The sequence below is a fragment of the Triturus cristatus genome, chromosome 1_2 (assembly GCF_964204655.1).
Source record: "Triturus cristatus chromosome 1_2, aTriCri1.1, whole genome shotgun sequence".
NCBI classification, from domain to species: Eukaryota; Metazoa; Chordata; class Amphibia; order Caudata; family Salamandridae; genus Triturus; species Triturus cristatus.
The window spans coordinates 1001560456-1001579505 of NC_140580.1; the positions used below are offsets into that span (position 1 = coordinate 1001560456).

Genomic DNA, 19050 nt, shown 5'->3' on the forward strand with positions numbered 1-19050 from the left:
TTAAAAATATAAATGTCAATATCAGATTTGACTATAATTATAACTCAATAAAAACACATTGTGAACTATAGCAGCAAGGTTAAACAAATCAAAACATCTCATATGGTGCTGTTGTGACATTGTTAGCATAAGGACATACATGTACTTGTGTGTGTGTGTGTATATGTATGTGTGTGTAGATGGGCTGTGTAGAGAGACCTGCCCTGTGAGTGCCTTGATGCATTTGCAGGTACTCCTGTCCCAACCGAACCAACCTATCTACCTCGAAAGAGTGGCTGTGTGAAAAGAGTACAAGTAAAAGAATTGTAATCAAAACATCTAGGTATATATAGAGTATGGGTTAGAGTGTATTTTTTAGAGCTATGTACGTGAAATGCTGCTACCAATGTAGGTTTGGAGGAAGGACAGATATGGGGGAGTGATAGTAGGTTTGTAGTGTGTGACAGAGCCTTGGAATCAGGCACCATATTACTGTTGCCTATAGGAGGCAGCCAATATAGCAGGTCAGGGTGCTTAGTGGAGAGGGGAGCCTTTTCAAGGGTGGTGAGGAAGAGATGTGATCAAGGTACCCCTCCAGGAAGAGCATGTGCCCGCTGAATCCTGGAAACTTCACCTTCACTTGCCTCCTCTGTTCCTGCTTCTTTAGGTCTCGCATAGCGTTGCAGCGCAACACGCTGATCGCTTTACGAGGCATATGGTATATACTTTAGCGGGGAAGCTTCGCGTACGCTCCGCCCACTCTCCGCCCATCTTTTTGTTTGGCTTCCATCGTAAATGCTGCCTTCTCATTGGGTTTTACCTTGTTAGTCCCTCCCCCTAACATCCATGGCGTAATTTGTACACATCCGAGGCTATTGGCCCCTTTACTTAGCAATATTTTTTCCCTGTGTCCCCCCGCCCCCTTACACAGTCCGTGATTTTTCGCAAAGCCATCATTCCCCCCCACTCTCGTTTCTGCCTTTTTGCCCGCCCACACTCTGGTTTAAAATCCAATAGAACTAGCGTAAATGTGAGTTCTATTGCATTGCAAATGTTTGTTTTTAAAATAGTGCACATTAACATGCCCGCGCTGCCTTATATGGTACGCATGCACCAAAAGACTGCCCGGTCGTGGATTCCCTGGCTCACCCGGAAGTTGATTAGGAGCGGATTAGCTCTGCAGGCATTTGCTGTGCTTCAACGACGGTGCCGCTTGTTTATAGGCCTTCTCCTGTGGCTTGGGCCTACAGCTCCGGGAAATGGACCTCTAAGCACAGATATAGCCTCGGCAGCGGGATCTAATGCTGTAGTCATGCTTCTAAGATATCCGCTAATGAGGATTTGTGCATTCTAATCACAGATACCCCCAGTAAGAGCTCCCCATGCAGGCTTGCCTCCCACCTCACACAGTCGCTGCCTGTAACCCTGTCCTCCTGTGCCAGTTGAGTCTGGCAGCCGTATGCTTCCGCTGCTTATGCACTCGTCCATTACGCCTTGGTTTGATCGATCCTACTAGATTGTTGATCCAGAAACCCTTGTAAGGGTACAGCGGCAATCCCACAGTAAAGCACAGAGCACTTTCATAACATGTCACTGTGAAATACTGTATATGGTACTGCACACTTACATTTTCTGCGAGGGCAGCTTCTCTTGGCAGCCCTGAAGGGAGGGGTTGAGCTCAGCACGAGCACAGCGTGTGTCATCCTGGGTTTTTTATCTATTCCATTTAGTTAATAGTCAGTCGCATGGTCGCTTTGAGCGTAATTGTGTATTTGGGGAGATTAGGTAATGTATTATGGTAGCACGACAGTAAATGAGCCTTCTACAGCGGACCTCTATTGGGTGACTCAAGGCTCCTCTTGAGCACGCGCACTTTAGAAATGTTGAACATGCATTGAAGGTACGCGTTCAAAGTCGGCTTTCTGTTACTGAAACCGCTCAAAGCTCAAGGGTTTTTCGATTATCGCAGTAAGAGCACAAATTCCCTCACAAGCGCTGCTTTACCATTTGCCTATTGTGCTTGCGCTTTCTCAGGATTTGCTATTCTTGGGCGTCAGCCACGCACTTTCTGATGTCTTTGTGGGGAAATACTCTGTAGGGACGACTGTCGGATCAAGCCTCAGAGCGCTAGGAAACCGTTTTTGTCATTGCGTTCTACAGCCTCACTCTTGGGGTATTGGAAAAGGTGCTACATATTTTCGCTTTTTAAGGATACCCCTTCCTACAGATCATTCCTCTGTCAGGAAGTTAAAGCTGGTCATTGGTAGGCATTCCTCTTCTATATGGGCTTATGGCCTCTATACTCTCTGTGGCTTCTCCCAAGAAGAGCTGCCCTCCTTTTTGGTGCAATATAAAAGATAATTCTGCTTGTTGCATCACATATTGGGCACGCACAGGTGCCTTGTTTGGACTCCCTATGTAAAATTGCACATTCACTTATTTAAAGGCCTCAATCGGAGCACCACTGTTTGCAGGAAGAGGTAAACTCCCCTGAGGCTGTAGTGTTTCCATTGCTATGATGATCCATATATCTTATGGTTCTTCTGGCCTGTGCTCTGGGTCGCCGATCTGTAATGTAAGAAGGGGAATTTGTCATGTTTCTTGTGCTAAGAATTCGAACTATCCATTTAAGGGTTCTTGAACTTTGATCCTCTTTTTTGTGAAGACCCTTGCCTTTCTTTCTCTTATGGCCTTGGGCTGGATGAAGTCACAAGAGTCTATGTCATGTCAGTAATCCTGACACCACATGACATTTTTTGTGAGGAATTGTGTGTCGAAAGGCACAAGCCAGTGCCTCCCGCCAGCGTCAGGAATGACTTATAAGTAGAAGGTGTATTCCCAGAGCAAAACCATTTTGATTATTGAGAACAGGCCTATAATGATCGCTGCAGTCAGCAATAGCCGATTGCATTATAACGGACTAACAAAATAATAAACCAATAATCAACAAACTGGTAATCCCCTGTATCACCCCCCACTCCAGCCCTGCTGTCCTAATTGAATCGATCAAGTGTATAGGAATAAAGGTTCCATTAGAGCAGGCTCAAGGAACTTAAAGGCCACTCGAGGGTTGTGGGACAGGCACCAGTCCGTAAACATACAGAGGTTATTTTATTGGTAGACTATCGCAGATGACTGTGAAGTCTATCTGTATATGTCAGTGTCCTTTCAAAACCCTTGCTTGCTAAAGGCAATCCTTCTTCTTTGCCCTCCTTTTTTTTCCCCTCCCACTACAAACCAAAACACATGGGTAAAAGACATTGTCATTTACAACGGGAATAGCTCAAACTCTCACAAATGCAAGACCAATTTGCATTGCAAATGCTTGTTTTAATATCCCTTCCCGTCAAGCACATATGTCCTACCTCATTTCATTGCTAGTGTCTGTCTGGTCCTCCCATATGTTTGCCTGCTGTGTGCCAATGAGGATGAATGTAAGCAGCCCATACCGGTATTTGTAATGTTATACAACAAATTTGATTACAGGAGCCGTCTCATTCACAGTGAAAATTCTCTTGCTCTTCAAAATTGTGGTCTGCATTATTGTAGAAGAATGTGGTGGCTGCAGGATCTAAAAGATGAAGAGGAAAAATCAGAGTCTATGGTGTGGGTAGATTTATGTTGTTGGAAGGGCATGGGTGATTTTGTTCAGGTTTCTGGAATTCTCCTCTTCTGTTTAGGTCTCGCTTAGGCAGCGCTTGCGCTGTCTCGTTGAGACATGCAGTATACACTATAGCTGGGAAGCTTCGTGAAAGCTCCGCCCACTCTCCACCCATTATTTTCATTGGCTTGTGTCTTAAATGCTGCCTTCAGATTGGTTGTAGTCTTCTTTAGTCCCTCCTTATGATGGATATGTCCTCATTTGTGTCCTTCCACGGCTATTGGCCCTTTTACTGCAGACTACTTTCTTTGGCCTGGTTTTGCCTTTATCAACTCTGAGCAAACTTTTTTTTTTGCAGAATTATGTAGCTCGAACGGTTGAGTTATTGGAGCGCTTTATACGAGCACCAGTTACCATAATGCAAGGACATATTAATTATTTGGCAGGCGCGGGTCAGATTAAATTATTTGCCAAACATTACGTGACTTTGAGCCGACGCCGTGGCTCGAACTCAGTTCCCCAGCGCCTCAGTTAGCAGTCTAGCTCTCCCCTCATTTGCCCAGAATCACGTGACGTTGAGTCGACGCTCCCCTTTCAAGTACTTTGAAGATACGAGGACCGCACCGGCCAGCGTGCAGTGACGCCACACCACCATGTAACTTTAGGGAGTAGTTCTCATTTAATTGTGGTGTTGCTTGTTTTAATTATGAGCACTAATGCTTGTTACCTTCTTTACTGCTGCCGGCCGCGGTGAACCGAATACAGGTCTGAGGCAGGCAGCAGCGTCTATACAAACCACCAAAGGCGTCTGCAGGGTTACGATAAAAACAATCTCCTAAAATGATTTACAGCTTAATTAAAAACCATGTAAAAACAAAATACATTCAGACATGATTCTTAACATTCAAAACTAAGATGTTACCGCTCGTTTCACATGACATATTACGAGGATGCAAATCTGTGTGCCGATAAATATTTGAATTGAAAAACTGGACGACTGGGTGAAGCAGTGCGGTCCTACTTGGCAAGGGCCAGACCCTCCCTTTTTATCTTGCTGTGAAGGGGGTGTTCTCAGTACTACAAATACACTAATTACCTCTTTCCTTCAGCTGGGTGCTCCCGGTCTGGTGAGGAGGGCTGTTTTCTCCACACAGCACCACCACATCTTCCACAAATGTGCAGTCTGGGAGGCTTTTACTCGGCCGACAGGTTTATCATTTGCAGCCGCAGTTTACTTTTCACTACTGCCATATTTAGATATTAGAGGAAGTTACATTCCACACTGGTGCATTCTAATGCCATCATTCTTCTTGGTGATCTACTGGGGTGCTCCAGTGATAGCTTCAATGGTGAAACATGTCTCTCTGCACTTGCTTCCTCCTAAAACCAAGAGTCCCAGTTTCTTTAAGATGCTAGGAAAGTCACTGCTAGTGGCTTCTATAGCCTTTTTAAAATATTTTTTTATTGAGAGATACCACCAATTAATAGCCCGCAGCGTGTGGAAAGTCAGATTACATAGGATATAGAGTATATAACATCCTATATTACATCCAGTTTACAAAATACCTCATTATCACATTAAAAAATACAATAATATACAATACAATCGGAACTAGCACCAACAGAGAAATTAACAGTAATACATCACCATAAAATTAGCAGCAACGGACCTTAAAGTGACAAAGTGCAAGAGTGCAAATCTGAATATAACCCTCGATATGGAGGGGAACCAGATTCTTAGTATATTCTCTTGACAAATGATCCTAGTAAGACCTCGCCCACCTAACTAGGGGAACTCAGTCAAAAATACAGATGTGTAAACAGTCCCTGCACAGAGACAACACTGATAATGAATAGAGTGGAATAATAAGCACCAATAAAAAACTAAGTAATACAGTGCAAAAGTGCTAAATCAAAAACGGGCAAACCTCTGCTTTGACCTTCACAATAAGCAATCACATCGTTTTTAATTCCATCCATGAAGAATAGACATTTTAAAGTGTCTACAATAAGACCTGATGCGGGATTAAAAGTTTTGACGATGATCCGGAAGGCGAATTAACAATGCACTCTTACTACATGCGGTAATAGCGCCCACCTAACCTACGGCGCTAAAAGTGTTTAAGCCCTGCTGCAGCACTGACTCATTTTAATTAATGTAGATATTTAGGACCATTTGTGCTTGAGTTCTATATAACACGTAGGAGTGAACAGTAACACTCCCTTGACACCAAACTCTTTCTGAATGGTTCAAAAGACTTAAAAAAAAAAATTACTAAAATAAAGGCTATATGGAGTGTGAAAATATTGACCATATTGCATTACAGAAATGTAGCTTGAATTCACCCAGTCATGTCTAAACTAGTTTTGCTTCACAAAACGGGGGGTTTGATAGCAATGGGCTTTAACTAAAAAGTGAGTGCAGGTGGTCCCATGGATAATATGGTGCATTGCTAAATACATATAAGGTCCCAAATGCGAGACCGTTGCATTGCAAATGCTTGTTTATGCATGTATCTCCCTCCTGCATGTGGATATCTCAGCCCCTGTTGCGGAGGTCTCCGCCAACTGCTCAGAACTTAAAATACAGTCTTAAAGTTATTAGTAGCAATGTTGCAGTTGTAAATTACATTTATACAGAATCCACCACTCAAACGGTGGGAGTGGAGACATACGTCCACATCCAGGAGTAACTTTACACTTGGATATGGTGAATAGTGAAATGTAGTAAACTTACTCCTAGGTGTAAGAGTAACTTTGCAATTGATTAAATATAAATGTGTACGTTTACCGTTTTGGAAAAGATCTAATGTCTGTTCATCGCTACAGTAATATTTCTCCTCAGAAATGCACTAAAGACATTTACTGGACTGAGAGACGACAGCAGTGAACTAAATATTGAAGCCCTAATCACCCTATGTACATTCATGCGAGAAATGTATTTCGGTAGGAGATAGTCCCACAGGATGCATATATACTTAAATATTTTTTTAATGTGTTCTATTTAGTTAAGTTATTCTTTTCAAGAGTGCTGTCGAACTTCACCCTCCGGGATACCTATTTTTAATTCTACCAAAATTCACTCTACCAAAATGGCCACCGAGTAGGAGTTCCCGGCTGGAGCTCCTGGTTTGGGGATAACTGTTTTCCGGTTAACCCCGCCATCTGCCCTTCTCCCTCCTACTTCGTGTGCCCTGTGGCACTGATCGCCTGGACCTACTTTCCACCTACCTGCGTGAGGATTTCCTGCACCACGCTGGGATCGAGAGCTGCGAGATCTCGATTCTGTTTTCTGCAACCTCTCCGCCTCCGTTGGCTGCGGTGCTGTGGTGCGCATTCTGAGACCGGGTGCGGCGGCGAGGGACACATCGCAGGACGACCCCAGGGGTGAGTGCTACTGCACCTTGCTGCTCCACTAAAAAGTCCAGACGCTGCAGGTCCCGGCGCTGAGGACAGTGCTGCCAGGGTGGTGGATTTGCGCTCTGCACTCTGTTCTTAGCCTTGTATTGCCGGAGAGATTGGGACTAATGCTGCCCTCCGCCTTCAAAAGTTCACCTAGGTGGTGGTGTTACGAGAGCGTATGTGCACCGAAGGTGACCGACTGATCTCTCCCACGGTAGCTGCTGAAGACGCCATCTGTTGGTCCACCGTGTGCAGCAGATAGGAGCGTCTGGGTGCCGTAAACGTGTTCGTAAATATTTTTGATTATGGTTCCAGCAAGGACGTGGTAACTTTGCCCTTCCCCAAAACGCTCACCTCTGATGATTATTATAAACAGTATACTCTAGCACTCATCGGAAACCTTATCACACTGTTGCACTAAACAGAGAAATAGGACTACACTCCCTGAAGACCACTCAAAGGAAAGCAAAAGAGGACTTCATAACAGAGCGGCCATCTTGAACTGATGCTTTCTAAGTGTATTGGCTCCCATGAACTCTAACAACCCCCTCTTTTCCTCACTCAAATAACATAAGGGTATCTACAAACAAGAGGGGTTATCAAAGAAATAATCTAAGCAAATGCTACACTTATCAGAAACTAATGAATCCTATCAGCGAACGAACAAGATGCTGTTCCACCCTGACGATGAGGAGATGTGATCCTGAGCGATCTCCTGGTGCATTGCCGCGCTGCCCTGAGAGGGAGCTCGGCAATCTTTGGGGTACGGTGAGCGCCATCTCCTATCTGGGTCCCGGCCTGTCCTGGCGTTGCCCTGGGCCAGAAGCGCTGAGATACGCTGAGGCTGGCCCAGCCTTCGGACTCCGCTGCAGTACTTGTATTCGACCTTGTTCTGGGTGGTGGAGACTCACCCTTTCGGCTCTAGCTGACCAACTCCGATTCTCGATCCTATACTGCCCTACCCTAGCCAGCATGCCTGTACCTGGCCTGACCGGTACTAGGGAAAACTATTATACTCTTGTGTATCTTCCCAACCTCTCTAAAACCGCCGTGAAATCTTTTAAGCACTCCACCCTGAATCTTCTACTCCAGAAGTACATCCACATGGCGCAAAACCATCGCACATCTCCTCAATGTACTCGGAACCTGGAACATACCGTATGGGAACAAGCTCACGATAGTGCCCTCCGCAATCTTGCGAGCTGATCTCACTATCACCCTCTACAAAAACAGCATCGTTTTGATACAAGCTACAACCAAAAACCTAAATCAATTCGCAGACCTCTTTACCCGCCTCAAAAACCATGTGCATGACACCTGCAGGGTAACAAACACCCACCCTGACGACCCCCCAACTAGCGTGCCCAGGCACCCTCTTACAACACCCCTAAGCGCTCACAACTCAGTTCAACCTAATCCCTCTATCACACCACCTATGCCTACCAACAGAACTGCTCCCAGACCTTTCGCCTCCTCCATGCCAGCTCCTTCCTCTGACATTGAGACTGAAACTCTTCCATTGGCCTACGATACAAGTCTTCCCAGCCTCTCTACCCTACCCTCACCACATGCCAATAGAACCGCTACCAAACCACTGTCTCCCTGCCCTCAAGCGCCTCCTTCCTATATTGATATCAAATCTCTGCACCACAGAGCAGCCAAATTAACGCAGAGCATCCATAATTCCATTCTGCATCTAAAGAACCTCCTTCACCTCACTGAACTTTCCTTCTCCAAGGTCAAGCCCCTGTGGAACAACACCCCCTCCCTATCACAGAGCCCCCCAATCACCCATTACCGCTATCCTTGAGACACCTTCGCCCTCGCAGGCAACCATGCCACCTCTCAGAGGAGGAAATTCTAACTCTTCTCCTCTCCTACATCTCCTCTCTTGTCACCCCTAATCCGCTAGACCTTACCGAAGAGGAAATTCTAGCCATCCTCCCTTCCTACAACTCCGCCCCAGGAACCCCCAATCCACCAGACGTGAATGGCGAACATGCCATCCGCAATCACTCCCAACAGATCAGCCACCCTCCGCAACAGAAGTGTGGTTGACAACAACCTAGTGTGAGTACCCCTGTCCGCCCCTTCGCACTACACCCTCTCAGACCACCCTCTGTCTGGCTTCCTAAACAACAGCCGCCCAGCAGTTAAGCACGCCGCCGATATCGCAGGTCTCATACTGAGCCAAAACTTAGCAATCCTGACCGAATCATGGCTCAACGAATCCTCATCTCCATACCTGGACCTCCTAGTCACTCCCAACTACAACATTGCGAAGCTGGACAGACAATCTAGCAAAAAAGGGGGAGGCATCGCCTGCATTTACCACTCTAACCTCCTCGGCACGGAGCTCCTGGCAGATACCACAGACTCCTATGAATACCTCTCAATTTCCATATGCAGCAACACCACCCAACTGTGCATCTGCACATCTTTTACCACCCCCAGGCACGAATGACGCCTTCACCGACCACCTCATGGAAATCATCATAGCCAAGGTTTCCTCGAACTCTAAAGACATTTTCCTTGGTGACTTTAACCTGCATTGGAAGGACCCCAAAGATCCTCATGTCAACGCCATCAAAGACTTCCTGGCCTACCAAGCCCTAACCCAAGTCTGCTCACTCCCCACACACTCGAAAGGCGCCACCCTAGACTGGATCATCGCTAAGGAATCAATAGTCAAGCTTATCGCTACAGACCCTTGTGACTGGTCGAACCACCATGCTATCACTTTCTTATTACCTGGCACCCACAAGACTAGGGCACCGCAACAGGCGATGCCGAAACGCTGGGTTAGAGACACCAAGAGCCTTGATCCCAGGGAACTGGCAGCCCGTTGCAAATCTGTCCTCCCACCCCCATATCAAAATGGTCAGTGATCTCAATGATCATTACTCGCCGACTATAACATTCTTGATGACCTTGCCCAGCTAAAACTAAAAAGAACCCAAATCAAAGACAGAAACCCCTGGTTCAATGGGTCCCTCAACAGCGAGAGAAAGTCCCTTCGGCAGTCAGAAAGAATCTGGAGACAGCACCCCTCAGCTGTGCATTTAAAACTTCTCCGCCAGGCCAGAAATGTCTACAACAGGACCATCCTCAACTCAAAAAATGAATTCTTCAAGTCTGAACTGGGTAACGCCAAGAACAGACCCCGCAAGCTCTTCAAACAGGTCAAACGCCAAGCCAACAAACTGGCCAAAACATCAAAAGAAACCCCCAAGTCACTAATATCATCTGAGAAATTCTCCTCCTTTTTCTCTGACAAAATCACAGCCTTAGGGCATTGAGCTCAGATCCGCTAACTATTCTCAACGCCTTCCAGAACTGCCTCCTCCCTCCGAGCAGCCTCCTCTGGCTTCTCCTAAAAACCAAGCGCACTGGACCGACTTCAAAATCTATGACGAACAAGCCATCACGAAAAACCTATCACTTTAAACCCAAACAACCACTTTAATGACCCACTCCCTTCCAACTGCCTAGCTGCCACCACCCAATCCATCATCCCTAGCTGAACTGCAATAATTAACTCCTTTCTGCTTCAAGGTTCGATACCTGACTCTCTGAAAGCCGGACAAGTCCTACCCCCCTTAACAAAAACGTTGCTTGACCCTGCCTCCCCTGACAATTTTAGACCTATTTCTAATATCCCACTCTTAGCCAAAGTTCTGGAGAAGTGTGTGCAACAGCAGCTGAGCCAACACATCACCAACTTCCACCTTCTAGATGACTTCCAATCGGGTTTCAGGCCTGGGCACAGAACGGAAACCACCATTCTCCACATCGTGGATGATGCCCTACAAGCCCTTGATCAAGGCAAAACCTGTCTCCTAATCCTCCTAGATCTAGCCTCGGCCTTCGACATGGTCAACCATGAAAAACTACTCGAACGCCTCAAACTCAGGATGGGATTGAATGGCAATGTTCTGGATTGGTTTAGGTCCTTCCTCCATAACTGATCTCAGAGATTCCTCATTAACGGTAACCTGTCCGCTCCTTCGTCGGTCATGGTTGGAGTCCACCAAGGATCAACCCTGTCCCCTACCCTCTTCAACCTTTACCTCGAACCGCTTGCCGAAGTATTGCAAACTGCAAATGTCTCCTACCATATGTACGCTGACGACACCCAGAGCTACATCAAAATCTCCTCCCTCGAGGAGATTCTTTCCCTGAATGAAGCCTTGAAACTGATTGTCCAATGGCTCTCCTCCAATCAACTCAAACTCAACGCAAAGAAGACAGAATTTCTTCTAATTTCTCCACCCAATATAAACCCCGAGACTCGGGTTTGGATTAAGGCCATCACAGCCTTAAACTGCCCTCCAACTATCATGGAGTCGGCCAAATCGCATGGAAAAACCCTGGACTGCAACTTGAGCATGCGGGACCACATCAATACGATGGCCAAATCAGCCAGATTCCAACTGAGCTACCTAAGAAAACTGAAACCATTCCTTGATACTTCCAACCTAAAAATGGCAGTCCAGTCTCTAGTCATCTCTAGACTTGAATATGGCTGCTCTACCCTCTCGGGTCAACCCAAGATCTCCCTGGCACCTCTAAAAGCCTGCCTCAACGCGGCCACCAGACTACTAACTGGCTCAAAGAAATTCAACCATATTTCTCCTCATCTGAAAGCTCTGAATTGGCTCCCTCTACAGGCCAGAATCCAACTCAAGTTGGCATGTATCACGCACAAGGCATTATTCTCAAACTCCCCTGCATATTTTGCTTCGAAACTCATGTTATCCAGAGGAACCAGAAACACCCGATCCTCCAGAGACCTCTTGCGCCAACCAACACGTTTCCGGAAAAAGAAAACTTACAATCGGGCCTTTTCTGGGGCCGCACCGAAAATATGGAACTCACTTTCGTCCGCCATTAGAAGAATCCCTTCTCTGGCTCGCTTCAAAAAGGATGCCAAAACCTTCCTAATGCGCAAATTCATCACCTAATCTTTGCCTCCTACTCATCCAGAGACCTTGCCCTACTTCCGTCTAATGCATCCCCCTGGAGAACCCTGCCACTATCCACCCCGAACTTCCGGGCATCCCTCCATGGACCCAGGGACCTACATTTTCTCGTGAAATGCAAATGTAAATGTAATTATTTGTCCTTTATCCCTTGTGTATCCAGCCCCCCCCTCAAGTATGTTGTATATTATTGCTGATTCCGTTAAAGCGCTCCGATCCCTCAACGGGTCATGTTCGCGCTCTATAAAAACTTCAAATTAATAAATAAATAAATAATTGTGAAGTGGATGCAAATTGCAAGTTCAAAAGGACAAATGACATATTTTTATTTATGTTCATCATAGGCCTTGTCTTAGGTTTAATGCAGCACCTGCCAAATTTGAGACTGTCAGGGACCCTCCCCAGTTTATCTGAAAGCATCACATGAACATTGACTGTGTAAAAGAATTAAATACTAATTTAGTTAATTGAATTAAGGAGATGTAATACTGACGTCAACTGCACCACACGCTTAGCCAAGTAAGCTTGTCTTCATGTGCATATGTGTGACTTGGTAAGCATATGCAGCTGTGTGAATCTTCCCTTTATGTGCATGTGTGTCTATATTATTGATTTCTGTGCCTATATATATACTCTAGAAGTTTTCCTTTCACATCGTCTCACTTCATGCCCGATAACAACCCATCTATTGGCTTCGCCACTGCTTGTTTTTAACTATTGTTTTAATCTAAACTAATTATACCAATACTTTACTTATGTTACCCAGCGTTATGATTCTTGGGTAAGATGATATCTTGTGCTCTGTGATCTCTGCAGCTGTTGCATGGCCCCACTGAGCCATCATACTAGGAAGCTGGGAGCTGTTGTTCCATGATTATAGTGATATATCCATTTCAAATGAAGTGAAAAAATAAGCTGTTATCATGGTCTTTAATTTTCTCTTCAATATGCAATGCCTCTGATAATCAGTTCTTTTTTTGTGATTCAACAGGGTCAAAAGGGATGCTTGGCCTGCCAGGATTACCAGGACCAAAAGGTGAGAAACCCATGAGTCCATGATCTATTCTTACTTACTGATGTGTCAGTTCTTCTTATGAGGCTCCTTTGAGTTTCCAACACATCATTTGTCCTGACCCCACACATGGCACAAGCCTCCTGAAGGGCATTGCTCCTCCTAATGAATGTTCTTAGTCTCCCTTCTGAATGGCAAAATGGCCACAGGGTAACCCATTCTATGATCAGTTCTTTAAAGATGCAGCTGGAGAGCAGGTTCATGAGGATGTGTTATGTAAGTGCAATCCACTCAGAGCAGAGTATGCCAATGATGCAGACTTCATCTGAGATTACACAGAATGCATTTCATATTTCATAGATTCTATCACGGTATTAAATGATAACCACGGCTCTTTCTGCGTTTTTATTATTATATTGGATGCTTTTAATTTAAAGGGCATTACAGTTGATATATCAGGATATATTTCCTGCAACAGAAGGGGCTAGGAAATGTGATATGCTTTAGAAGAAGGTGGAATAGAAATACCTACAACATTAATTCCCATATGTATGATTTTTGTCTGTGACAGTGTCACAGGCTGAAACTCTAACAGAGGTCTAGAACAAAAACACACATTAAAATGACGTATTTTGTTACATTTGCAAATTCAGGGGGTTTGGGATGATTGTCAAGGAAGGAGTCAAAATGTTCCAACACCTATATTGATTTTCCCTCACTTGTTTATGCTTCACGCCAGCTTGGGCCATTCGTATGGCATTATCTCATCACATCCAGTTCAAATAAGTTTCCAGAGATTTGGAGTCCCTTTTCCTCAAATGGTCTGTCCTCCTGAGGTTCTGTTACATGGGTGGTGCATGGGCGTTCCTGTGCATCCCCCCATGTATTTTGGCGCAAACCCATATTTACACAGACTTGTACACATGGGTTTGCAAAAGAATAGTACGCTTACCTGAGGCTGGCATAGCGAGGAGAAACAAGGGGCCTGATTCACAGAACTATCTTAAGACAAAATCCTAAACTTACTACCATTTTGGTATTCACAGAAGGCACTTACTCATTTTGGTATTCACAGTAGTTAGGAGTCCTAACTTTAGGACACCTAAATGCCTTCTGTGAATACCGAAAGTATTAAAATTAGGATTTTTCTCAGTTTAGTAGTAGTATAGTTAGGACTCCTAACTTTAGGACTCCTAAATGCCTTCTGTGAATACCGAAAGTCTTAAAATTAGGATTTTTCTCAATTTAGTAGTAGTAAAGTTAGGACTCCTAACTTTAGGACTCCTAAATGCCTTCTGTGAATACCGAAAGCCTTAAAATTTGGATTTTTCTCAGTTTAGTAGTGGTATAGTAAGGACTCCTAACTTTAGGACTCCTAAATGCCTTCTGTGAATACCGAAAGCCTTAAAATTAGGATTTTTCTCAGTTTAGTAGTAGTAAAGTTAGGACTCCTAACTTTAGGACTCCTAAATGCCTTCTGTGAATACGGAAAGCCTCAAAATTAGGATTTTTCTCAGTTTAGTAGTAGTAAAGTTAGGAGTCCTAACTTTAGGACTCCTAAACTGAGAAAAATCCTAATTTTAAGACTTTCGGTATTCACAGAAGGTATTTAGGAGTCCTAAAGTTAGGACTCCTAACTTCTGTGAATAACGAAGTGAGTAAGTGTCTTCTGTGAATACCAAAATGAGTAAGTGCCTTCTGTGAATACGAAAATGGTAGTAAGTTTAGGATTTTGTCTTAAGTTAGTTCTGTGAATCGGGCCCAAGATATTTACTTTTTGCATGTGTGCTGCATTGTGTAGCACACATACAAAGAGGAAATAGCCTTTTGTGCAGGAAGGTGTTCCTTAATGTACAAAAACTAAACTGACCATGACGCAGGAACCCTTGCGCCATGACGCAAAGGTGCCTGTATTGGATCGAGGCAGCCTCAAGTGCATCAGCACTAGGAGAGAACAGAACTGCACCATTATCTTTGAAAATATGGCATTATTCTGCTCTCTCCCTTTCTCAAAAACTGAGCTGCAACTTCACTTGCTGCGCTGCATTGCGTGAAATGTTAGTAAATATGCCCCTTCATTCTTTGTCCTCCTCAGAAGGCATTGGTCTCTTTCAAGGCTGGGTTGATGTGATCCACCTTCTTATAATCTAGGCATAGTCTGGCTGCTTGGTTTTTACTCTTTGAAGTATCACTTTATGTGATGTCCTTGTGTAAAGTATACAGCTGTGGTTAAAAAAAAAGGCTCTTGAGACTTCGATTCCTTATTTTCTCTACAGCAGCAGGACAACCCTCCTCAACCATCGTTAGCTAAATGTTAGAAATGTTCCTTACTATCTTAGGGCCTGAATTAATCTTTGGCGAGCAGCCATCTGCCAGATTGCCAAATGTCCGCTGCCCCATCGGACATTTCTAGCATTGACAGGAACCCCCATCACAGAGGTTCCTGTCAATACATTGTAATTTTATATTCAAATTTTTCAACATGACAGAACCCTACAACAAACTTACCAAATTTTGTATGTGGTATTTTCTTTTGGAAAATAAAGAAATGAATTCTCCCCCTCACCATGGTAGTTTCCTACTATGGTGAGGTGGGGCATTATTTAGCACTTTTCAGTGCCCCTTACCACCAGATTTTTACTAGTGGTGATAGGCACTGAAAAACAGTTATAGTTATATGTCTGCCCATCTAAATAAGGCGGGTGGGCACACAGCCAAATGTCTGACAGCCCTTTCTGCGTCATGCCATTGGAGAAGTTTGGCCATGGCAGAGACTGAGTGGTGTCCGCCATGGTCAAACTATGGTACACCAGCATTTAAATCCGGTGGGAGGACCATAGTCTTATCGGGGAGGGAACTCTGTCACTGTTGCAACTGCCAAGACAGATATCAGACCCTTAGTCTGCTGTGAGTTAGAGGAGGCTTATTCAAACTGAACCCCAGTTGTTTCTGCTTGGTGTTGTTTAGGGTTGTAGAATTGATTATTACCTTTAGTTCATTGTAGAGATCTCATATTAAAAAAATAGTTTTGTACTTGTGTTATACTGTGTTTCTTAGTTGAATAGTGTTGTCTTGTGTGATTGATGACTAGGTATTGCCAATTCTACTTGACGTGTTATTGTCTGACAGCCTTGACTTCCCCAGTTCATCCTAGGTTTGTGCTGATTAATTATGTTATGGGTGTTTTGCAGTATTAATGAGCTTGGGCTCATATTGGAGTTTTTTTTTAAAGAATCTAGAACAGTACCGTCCAATGCTCAGAAATATGAGTGTATGCTGAGCTATGCTAATGAGCCTGACCAGAAAGAAAGACAACATGTCCACATTTGAATAGATGAGTTAAGTTTTTGCATCTTATTTTCTGTGCTGCCATTTTTTTAGGTGCCAAGGGGGAAACAGGCGAGTCAACCACCACCGGTAAGAACCATGACTATTATTACAAACTGAAAATTAAATATAGTTTTGCAATAGCATGCACTGTTTACAACTGCTTGAAACTAAGAGGTGCAGGTTCTCCCTGTCTCCTAACATTGTCTTGCTTCAGACACATGCTGCTGATGTCCCCTTAAAGTTTAACAGCTCTTCTGAGAAGCTTTGGTACTGTCAATTTAGAAAGTGGTGGCTGTCGCCACTAGAAACTGGTATGGCGGCGCGGGGGGGGGGGAAGGAGGGGGTTGGGAATTTAAAAAAGTTAATAAAAATCACTTCCCTGCAGCTCTACTCCCTCTATTGGCCGCCTTGTTGCTCCTGCTCCTCTCGTTCCAGAAGTGGATGGGCCTGAAGACACAGGCTCCCCACCCAATCCAAATGCTGCTCTCATAGCATGAAAGCAGTGACAGGATTGGTCTGAGCAGCCTGGTTTGCCACTCAAAAAGTGCCTGGGAGCCTATGGCATTTCTCCAACACAGCTGTGAAACACAGTTGAAACACAGTTGGATTGGAGAAAAATAAGTGTGCATGTCTGTTTGGCTGGCCTAAGACGGCCGACCAAACTGACCTGTGCTCTTATAAGTGCACAGTACTCCTCCATTGCCCTCCCACTCCAGCTGTGTCAGACGTAAGCAGCTCAGACAGAGATAAATACAACGATAATAACAATGTGTCTGATAGAGACATCTAGCCACAGATTCCTTAACTTTGAACTTCCAGGCGTCAGGCTGGATCCGGAAGATTTTTGATAGCAGTACCCCTACACCCCAATAGGTGCCGTCGGTCGACTCTGTGTGACGTCGCAGGAGTCTGGTTCATTGGGTAATCATGACATCCTCATAGTCTATATAGCTGCCACCTCGGCGTGCTGACATCAGTTCTTTTCTTTCCGCGTCAGCCAGCACAGATCCATTGAAATGGGGCTACCCATGTCACTTTTTGAAAGACTTATTTTGACTTTTTGTCTATTCCTTTTGGTGCGTGAGTATGTTTTGTAAGAAGACCGCAGGGTTCAATCCGCGCAGTACCTGTCACTGTGCCATGTCGGTCATGGAACCCCACTTGGTGTGTCTTTGGTGCCTAGAGCGCGACCATGACACAAAGTCGTGCTGCGACTGCCGGGCCATGGTGCCGAAAGCTTTTTGAGGTAGCGGTCCCTAAAGCTAATCATGGCCCAGCATATGGTGCCACAGAAGTCGCCTCTTCGATCTCGCTCCCTGTCCGGTTTCGGTTGAGAGGAAGGTCCGAGCACCACTCTGGGGTGTCAAAGTCTTATTCCTCCCAGTCAAAGTCATCCCAGTCAGGTAAGTAGCACCATAAGAAGCACAAGAAGTCTAAGTGTGGTTTGACTTCACCCCTTCCATCACGCGACGCTACAGAGAAGTCTCAGCGTTCAAGGCCCTGCTCTGCAAAGCGGGTGTCTGGGTCAGCTCTGCGGTTCACTCCTTTCTGGGGCTGGGAGCAACCTCCGCTCAACTAAAAGAATTTTATGACGCCATGTGTGCCACATTTGGGCGGCCTGACCCTGCTGGTGTGCCTTCGGGCCCGCAGGCTCAGTAGAAGGAGATCCTGTGGGTTCTGCAAGGCCTCCACTGGGATCCATTCCTGGATCTGAACAAGCACCGGTTGCACCTCTCCGACCTTCCCCAGTGCTGCGTCTAACATCGAGACCCTCGGCCTAGCTGGCGCCCACCGGCTGCACCTCCCCCATCATCATTCCAGAGGACAGGGTCCAGTGCTGACGGAGCTGTTGCGCTTCTTGCCATGACCTCAGCCTTATTCTGAAGGGCTAGGGATGGGTGATGTTATGGAGGGACAGCAGGATCCCTTAGAAATCCTATCTCCCAATGAAGAAATGGACTGGTATGAGGACCTGAGTGATGCCACCGGCCTGGACTCTTCCTCAGAGCCTGGCATGCCTGGCTATGGAGGAGGGGAATTCTTTTGCAATGGTGGTGCGTAGGGCTGCATAGGTCTTGGACCTGCAGCTTCCTACAGTGGCAATCAAGACTAACATCTTGACGGAGCTCCTGCAGCCTGGTGTCTCCACTTCGGAACCCTTTCTGCCTTTTAACGAGGCCTTGACCAACGTTCTTCTGGGCACCTGGTCCAAGCCCAGCACAGGGGCTCCTGTGAACGGAACTACCGCCGCCACTGCCCTGCACAAGGTGACCCAGCTCTCCTCTCTGCCCACCCCACCCCACCCCACAGAGCTTGGTGGTCCAAGACTCTACTTCCCATGACACGTTCTCTTCTGCACCTCCAGACAGGGAATCCAAAAGGCTGGACAGCTTTGGTAACAAGATCTTTTCTTCCACCAGCCTGGCATTGCGGGTTGGTAAACACTGCATGCCTCTTGGGCCATTATTCCTATTCGCTCCGGGATACGGTTGTGCAGATGCTGCCTAGAGTTTTGGAGGAGGACTGGGTTCTGCTTTCCCAAGTTGTTGATGACGGGAGGGAAGCAGCAAAGTTTGCCATAAGATGTGATTTACTCATGACGGGCTCGCTGGGCAGAGCGACTTCCTCAACAGTGGCCATCAGGCACCATGCCTAGCTGAGGACGCCTTGCTTCTCGGGGGATATTCAAGCCAACCTCATGGACATGCCCTCTGATGGCTCTCATCTCTTTGGAGACAAGGCGG

At 45.6% G+C, this 19050-nt stretch overlaps 1 protein-coding gene across 1 annotated transcript in view; it reads left to right on the forward strand.

Annotated features, from left to right (window-relative positions):
- The window catches only part of LOC146868574 (ficolin-1-like), a 405133-nt gene that overhangs the window by 189515 nt on the left and 196568 nt on the right, over positions 1-19050 (forward strand). The window contains exons 4-5 of the mRNA XM_085611408.1: positions 12956-13000; positions 16358-16393. Of these exons, the coding sequence (XP_085467534.1) occupies positions 12956-13000; positions 16358-16393 (81 nt within the window). The remainder of the gene's footprint in view (positions 1-12955; positions 13001-16357; positions 16394-19050) is intronic.